This window comes from Brassica napus, chromosome C4, assembly GCF_020379485.1.
Source record: "Brassica napus cultivar Da-Ae chromosome C4, Da-Ae, whole genome shotgun sequence".
In the NCBI taxonomy this organism is placed as follows: domain Eukaryota; kingdom Viridiplantae; phylum Streptophyta; class Magnoliopsida; order Brassicales; family Brassicaceae; genus Brassica; species Brassica napus.
Window position 1 is genome coordinate 26,607,912 of NC_063447.1, and position 8,353 is coordinate 26,616,264.

At 28.6% G+C, this 8,353-nt stretch overlaps 1 protein-coding gene across 2 annotated transcripts; it reads right to left on the bottom strand.

The window, feature by feature from the left end:
* Positions 1 to 2,157: 2,157 nt before the first annotated feature.
* On the bottom strand, positions 2,158 to 5,839 carry LOC111205252 (WRKY transcription factor 6-like). 2 transcript variants are annotated; one of them, XM_022700788.2, is made up of 6 exons: positions 4,602 to 5,835; positions 4,330 to 4,419; positions 4,078 to 4,224; positions 3,656 to 3,982; positions 3,456 to 3,569; positions 2,158 to 2,935 (listed from the first exon to the last, which is right to left on the bottom strand). In XM_022700788.2, exons 1-6 carry the CDS (start codon positions 4,947 to 4,949, stop codon positions 2,318 to 2,320), a joined length of 1,644 nt encoding a protein of 547 aa, XP_022556509.2. In that variant the 5' UTR covers positions 4,950 to 5,835; the 3' UTR covers positions 2,158 to 2,317. The 2 variants fall into 2 exon arrangements, with proteins under 2 accessions (XP_022556509.2, XP_048609730.1); XM_048753773.1 differs by lacking the exon at positions 4,078 to 4,224 and having other exon boundaries at positions 4,602 to 5,839.
* Between the last annotated feature and the right edge of the window lie 2,514 nt (positions 5,840 to 8,353).

The window sequence follows — 8,353 nt, forward strand, 5'->3', positions numbered from 1 at the left end:
GCTTTGAAAGCGCGGAATTTTTTTGTAAAATTATTACTCTATTTGTTAATTCATAATAGAAATAAAATAAAAATTTAGTTGTTCAACTCGTTTATACTTGATAAATATTTTAGTATATTTGATTAAAAATGCAGAAAACGGTAATTGTAAAAAGGTCTACATATAAATTGTAGGTTGGTTAAGAAAAGTCGAGTTTATTTTAAGTTTTAAATATTAATTTAAAAATTAATTATAATTAATTAATTAGGATTTCAGTTAAGTTATAGGTCTGTTGGCGCATATATTTAAGAGATTCATGTGATATCAATTTTTTTTTTAAAAACTATGTTTAGTTTTAAAATATATGAGATAAAACTTATTCTAGTAAAATTTATTTTATTTTACATTTCATAATATTATCAAAAAATTTCAAAATTGTAATCTGTATAGAAAACAAAGGAAATTCTTTTATAGCAAACAACCTCATTAAAGAAAATTTAACGTATTTATGTTTATATAATAAACAAAATTTTGACCAGAATATATAGAAAAGGAATTTATTTATCCATACATATATTAAACTTCTTTTAACATTTTTTATTTATTTTGGTAACCCAAGATTAAAACCATTATTTTATATATGAAAAAATAATTAAAGTTGGTTATGTATAGTGTCTCAAAATTTGAATTACATAATATTTTAATTTAAATAGTTGCTTTGATATATGATGATGATTAAAAATATCGTTTGTACATTATAGTTGAATTTTTAAATGTAAACCATAAAAATTAATACATTATCATGTACTATGATGAACATGTAAATAATAAAAATTAGTATATTATGTTCCATAAAATTTTGTTAGAAGTTAGTTATATAGTTAATATTCATGTCATCAGGTGTTATAATTAAAAAAAAAATTAAGTTGATCAATTGACGAAAGAAAAAAGCAGAAAATGTACCACATCTATATTAATACACTACACATAATTCTATGTAACTTAAAAAGTATAAAAGCTATGTAACATAAATGGTACAAAAATAATGTTTTGGAATATTCCTTAAATACATTTATTTTGCTGGATGGTTTTAATTAATAATGGTTAAGTAAAATTAATGAGTGGCGTGACATTGTAATTAAGAAAAAAAAGTAAAGGCAAAATCTTAAGAGGGATTTTGCTTTAATAGTATAGATTAATATATTTATTTTAAAACTATACCATAAATTAAAATCTAAAAATATAAATGATAAAACTTTATTGATATTAAAAAGTAATAAAATATGTATTTAATTTTTAAATATGTTAAAAGCTTAAAACATCAGATTTTGGCATACAAAATGAATATATTACACAAGAAATCTCTTATATATTAATTGAAAATATTACAACATGTAAGATATGACATTTGTCACCACTAGAATAATTTTTAGAATTTTTAGAAAAATATGCTAGTCCTTCTAAACATATATTATACTTCTCAGTAATTAACCATAAATTTAACTAACAACTACAAAAATATTTGTTTAACTTAAACAAAATACAGAATTATCTAACATAACTAATATATATATGACAATTAATAATTTTGAATAATAAGAGTTTGATGACAATTTGTATTCCTCTATCATTTTTTTAGTTTTATAATATTAAAATAAATTAAACGATTTCATTAAAAATATTGTAAAAAAATGATTTTTTGTATATGTTATTTTTTGAATTTTTAAACACGGCTAGAAATTATAAAAATTGGAAAAAATCCCACATTAAAATTTTTGTAATCAATAGTTTAAATTTTTTATTTATAACAAGATACAAATGATCATGAAACCATATAAGTAGGGATTTTAATTTAATAGTTTTCAGATAAAATATATAATTATTTTAATATTGTTTAAATTAAACCATATACCATATAAAAAAATTTAATCTCAAAATTTTAAAAGTATGTATCATACATGAATTGATAAAAACTAAATATTTTTACAAGTTTATTTGATCAAATCATTAAAATATATTTTACATATATTTTATTATTATTAAAAAAAATATTCTTCTAAAAAATATTTTTTTTTTCTACAAAGTATTTCACTATGCACAGTACGCGTGTTATTCCATAGTGTCAATATCAAAGGCAATGCTTAGTTACGTAACTAATTTGTATTATTAACAAACATAGCGAATTAATATTATTTGAAACTAAAGTGTTTGTCTTTTATATATTTACTGGAAGTTTGATACGAATCAGAAGAAATATGAAATAAACTATGTTTCCTATTAATCCAGTTTGAAAAAAATGAAGACTATAAAAAACAAACAAATTGTATGTGATAGTTCTCTAATGATTTTTGTTGTTTCTTTCGCCGTCATGGTGGTTCGAACCATTGATCATAGAAGTAATAACGGCTGCAAGAGCTGCCGTGAAATTCGGATGAGTGGTGAGTGCTGGTATTGAATTAGCCACAGCGTGCGGCTGCGAAAGGGCAGCTGATGGAGAACCACCGGAAAACTGCAACCCCGAGAACTTGGATTGGTTATACAATGCCTGACCTATTACATGAGGTAACATACCCGGGGGTATATTCGTCATTTGTTGTTGCTGCGGCGGGTACATCAATGAGTTGTGGTGGTGGTTGTTGTTAGCGGCCGCTGTCGAAGGGGAGGAGTTGGAACCATTAGGAGGTGGAGGTGAGTGGGTGAGGTCTAAGGTGACGGTAGGGAACGGAGCGGAGGCTGAGATTGTGGCCATGTTAGTTGAGCAAGGAAGAACAGCCCTAGCTAGTAAATTGGTAGGGTTCATCATCCCATCGTGACTAGACATTGACCCGGATAGTAACATGTTAGCCGCGGCCGTGGTTGTGGAAGCCATCGCCACTGCTGCTGGCGGCAATGGATGGTTGTGGTTTCCCTCGTAGGTCGTTATCAGGATCGATATGTCTTCCGCAGAACGTTGAACCTATAAATATATATCATGAGGAAGAATACCATTAGCCCCTCACTCAAATACATATACTTTCGACATCTCTAATGAATTTACACAAGAAGTCACGAATCTAGAGGTTATATATTTTACGGAATTCTAAAACTAACTCAAATCTTTTGTTGCGATCCGTCTTCGGTTCACAAAAATGCATACTGCCGGCTTGGAACCCAAATTTCGGCTTGGAACCCAAATTATAACTCGTAAATGACATTGATACAACCCATGAAGTTTCATGACAGTCTCCAAAAATAATTCGGTATCATACCTACCTAGCTAGCTTGTATTATGCTTATATAGGCCTGAGATGTTAGAGGCCTAAAACAATTTAGTAAAGAGTTTCTAAAAAAAAAAATTACAAATTCACGGACTTTTTCTTATGTAAATTTTTTTTAAAAAATTGGGGGTCCTATACCGATGTTTCAGTTCGTTGTGCTCAAGACCACCCCTGCTTATATGCATTTTATTGTTGAATACAAAAGTTATATATACGTACTTGTTTGCGAACGGGGCATCCAGTGGCCATCGTACAACGGTAATAAGCCCGTGGAAAAGGATTTCCTTTTGCCATCTTCTGGCCATACTTTCTCCATTGACATCCATCCCTTATCTATAAGAACATAATTACAAACTTAATTAGCGCATATACTTCATTTTGTGATGTAAGTGTAATTAATTCTTCTGTTAAGTACTTACCATAGGAGCTTCCGAGCTGGCACGAACAGAGACACGGGCTTTCCTCATGATAGCTTCTGCGGGTTGATCAAACGTGGTTGGGCTACTATTATTTACTTTCTGAAGTTTGTTAGACTCGGTTTCGGGGCTTTCTTCACGTCCAAGTCTCTTTCCGTCCCTAACCTCGTTATTACGCCTCTCGGCCGCAGAAGAACCGCCTGAACGAGTTCTATCTTCCGTTGAAGAATTTGACACAACCTCAGCCTCGCCAGGTGCTCTGGAAGGGACTAGATCGAGGAACTGCCTTGGTACTATAGTCTCGTCATGATTTTCAGTAGCCTCTATTGCCTAATAATATTGGTTCGTCAGTGTTAAATTAATTGCCTAATCATTTAGAGAAAATGCCATTTACGTGTGGTTAACTCGCTCAGTTATTTAATTACCTTGTTCTGTTGTTTTTGCTGCTGTTGCATTAATGAAACAATATGAATCTGAAGTGAAGTGTAACTATTGCTCGCTTGTGTAAGCAATTCTCTTAGCTTTTGGTTCTCTATGGTCACTTTCTTTAGCTCATCTTGTAACTTAATTGACTGTGATTAATATTTAAAATACAATATTAAACTAAACCGGTTTCATTCGCCTATAAACCAAAAAATATTGATTGCAAACGTGCTAGAAAATTAAATTACATTTACCTCATTTTTTGCACGCTTATTTTCCATTTCGTAAGATTCTTCGTCGTCGGTCACTGATTGATCACTCCTGATTCGAAGATTCAAACCGGTCTACTCAAAATAAATTCACAAAATTAAAAATTGATGAATATTTCATAAATAGTAAATTTTGAAATCCGTATTTGACTTTCATATTATGTCGTAGACATTAACACAAACCTTTATGTTACAAGTTCGGTTTATCATTCAAATATCAATTATACAATAAGATTTATTGATATTTTCAAACTTACATTTACGTCCGTTCGATCATCTTGTACCTCCTTTTTAACACGAAATCCAGCGTCCTCTACGTTGTCACGACAAACCCTAGATTTCTCGTCGGAGAAAAAATCAACTTCGCCGGGAACTGCACGATCGTTTTCACCGGCGACTCCACTCGATAGATCATTATCTTGACGGTCACGGACAGAGGCGGCGTTGGATATGTTGGTCTTGTTATCGTCAACGTCATCTCCAGTTGTAGACATCGTCAACGGAGTCGAGAAGCGGCGATGAGTATTATTACTTTTGAAACGTTTAGGGTTTACGAGATCGAGAGAAGATGAATCAAGAGTGAGACCAGACCATCCTATGTCCATAAATAGAATAAAGAAGATCACGAGATTAACGAAAGGAGAAAGATTGTTAAAAGATAGAGATGTAAAGATTTTTTTGGGTTTGGTTTAGACTTTAGAGAGAGAGAAAGAGATTGTGAAGTCTTCTGCCATAACATTAGACTCTCCTATAAAAAGGGTTTGGGACGTGGACCAATTTCTTCTTTCGTCACATTTTTCTATAATAATGAACTTTGATTTAATTTTCCGGAGACTTTTAAGAAACAAAATGTGAGATTTACGTCAGCTCCTGCGTCATGCCGGGTCCTGGATCTAACCCATAATTCACCCCGCCTGTTTCATTTTCATGGAAACTTGATACAAAAAAAAAAAATTCTGAACATTGATCAAAAAGAAAAAAAATTGATAAAAAAGAATTAAAAAAAAGATGTTTAAGGTTGTAAGAGAAAATTATATTTTTCACTAACAATAAACTTACAAATCAATGGGAGTGATTGGTTAGACTTTATCTCCCTACTTTAGCTTTATTTATTTTTAAATCACTAAATTTTACCAATCATGTTGTGGCTTTACTTTTAAAAATTAAAGTCTACATCAAGTTTTTATTTAATTTTACCAATCATGCTTTAACTTTATTTTTAAAACTATTGCAAAAAAAATAAAACAAAACTTTTTCTTATGTATTTTAGGCAAAAACCCTACATCTTCTTTTTATAGGCTGTAGAATCTGTAAATGAAAAAGAAATATCTATAATATCAAATAAATTATATAATCATAACAAAAACTTTTATAAATATTTTAATTTTGAATTTGAGTGTTTTAAAATTATTAAGATATTTAAATAATAAAAATATTATTTACATATTACATTTTAAATTACAATAAATTTTGATGATTTATTAAAAAAATATTAATATATAACACATATATAGCACAAAAAATATTAATAAATTACAATAAATTTTGATAATTGATATAAAATAATAATTTTATATATACAACAAATATTTCATATATTTTATTTTAAAATATCTACAGCCTACAGCTTACAGTTACAGCAAATTTAACTACAGCAAAAGTCTCTGCAGAAAAAGTCTAAAGTAACAATTTTACAACTACAACCGATTTATCTACAGCTAAACATCTACAGCTAAATTTTCAAAACCACAGTCGAACCAATCATCACCAATGTGTTATTAAATACCTCAATTCCTAACATTTTTTTTAATCAAATTATTTACTACTCCTCTCTATTTGAAGAATTAAATACTTATTTTGTCTTTTACTTTTAATTTTCTTTAACTAATTAAAAGTTTTGTTTACTTTCCAAACGAAATTTATCATTTATATTTTTATACTAAAACTTATGTTTTAATTTTAAATCAAAAATATTAATTAAAATATGAAACATGAATATTTCAAATATAATATATATTTGTTACACTACGGTATGATGGGTTATTGTTAAAAAAAATGATTGGTTATTGTTGCAGTCTGTCCATGCTTTCCACATCCACACTTACACCTAGATTTCTAAATCTACACCAGTTTTTGATTTGTATTTTTTTCAAAGTTCACAGTTCTTCTATAAATTCACATATTTATAATTGTTGGACAGAGACAAATACGTACGGCCCAAATCTAAAAAATCGTTAAGAAATAAAAATTTAAAACTAAAACAAAAATAAAAATTACATAATTATAATTTTACACTAAAAAATTGAAACCACAGCTCTTACCAATCAAATCCTACGTATTAGTTTTATATAAATAATTTGAAAGACCAAAATAGTCCAAGAATACAAGAGAAACTAAGAGCATCATTAGTGATAGGTTCTTTAAACTCAATTTCTAAGCATTAATTTATTAATATTTTTTATACACAACAATTTTGTAATTAAAATTAAATCTATTAAAATTTGTTACGAAGACACGTGAAGAACTGATTAAAAAAGCAAGAGAAGATAGTTTCTTCCCACACAATCGATTCTCTATCTTTTTACTGGCTCTTTTTTACTTTTGGTTTATATATTAGTATTTAACTTGAGAAATTTGCGTAGAACTGAATCGATGCGCCTACTCTAATATCTACATGAAGTGGTTTCGGGTCTGGGGATTAGGCGGCCTAAACCTTCTCATAGTAAAAAAAAGAATCTGATGAACTTATATAGATAAAATAAAATGATTTTTTAAAAATAATTTGTAGGTATTTTAAAAGAATCTAAAATCCAGGTTGATTGTTTCAGTTTCTATTTTTGGTTTAAAAGTTGTAACGAAAATATATATGTAGTCACTAAAAAATTTAGCGTTCCAAAAATAAAAGTTAATAAAAATTTAATTAAAGTTAATTATCGGATCCAGGTCGAGTAGTATCGATAAAATCAAATTAATTAAAGTTATTTTTGATGTCAAAATCACGAGAAAATTGTTATGTGGCTTGTGCGTTCATGCTTTATTGCACCAAGAAAGCGCATTGACCAGTTGTGGTGATCAAAAGGACGAAAAGTTTGATTCACCGCTTTGTTTACTGCGGCGCGTTCCACGTGATTATCTCTTTTCTGTTTATTATATCATTTAATACAATATTAAAATAGTTGGAAAAAAGTTGGACGATAATTTCAGAAAAACAAAATTAAAAAAAGAGAGAAAATGAGTTAACTGAGTCAAAGATTTTAACGCAACTTCTCAGAGCACGTAGAACTCCACTCTATTTTCCACTTTAAAATAAAATTTAAAACAATATGCTCTAATAAAACTTTATTTTTCATTCTATAATAGAGTAAAAAGTAGATTTACCAAATATAGAGTAACTTTTTTTTTGTTCATCACTTTATTTTCTACTCTAAAATAGAATATCATTAGAACAAACTAATACTCTATTATAAAAATATTATATTTTATAGTAAAAAATAGAGTAAACCATTGGAAATAATCTTATAAACTAACTGAAAACTGGATGCACCTGTCCGTAGGTCTTACTTATGTGGGCAGCTGGGTACCCCCATGTTTATACAGAAGCACTCTCAATATTGGTGTACAATTTTTTATTTAACTAATTTTATATGATAGGTTAATCATTATTCCTAGACAATTTTGTATGTTGTTAGAAAAAAAAAGAAGAAAATTTTGTATATATATGAAAACTTTGAAATGCACTACAGCAAATATGTACATTGTTAGCGCTGAAAATATGCTATATTAGATGTTTGATAGCGAATTTATAAATGCTAGGTATACGACATCCATCATAAGTACCTATGATAGCGTTTTTTTAACGATACAAAATGTGTAAATATGATAACAATGCTTGGATGATATTGTTAACTTAGCTATTAGCATTACTTTCGTGCTATTATAGATCATTCGATAACCTAAAAATAATTATAATTAAAATAAAATAATTAAAAATTAAACCAGAATTGTTTGA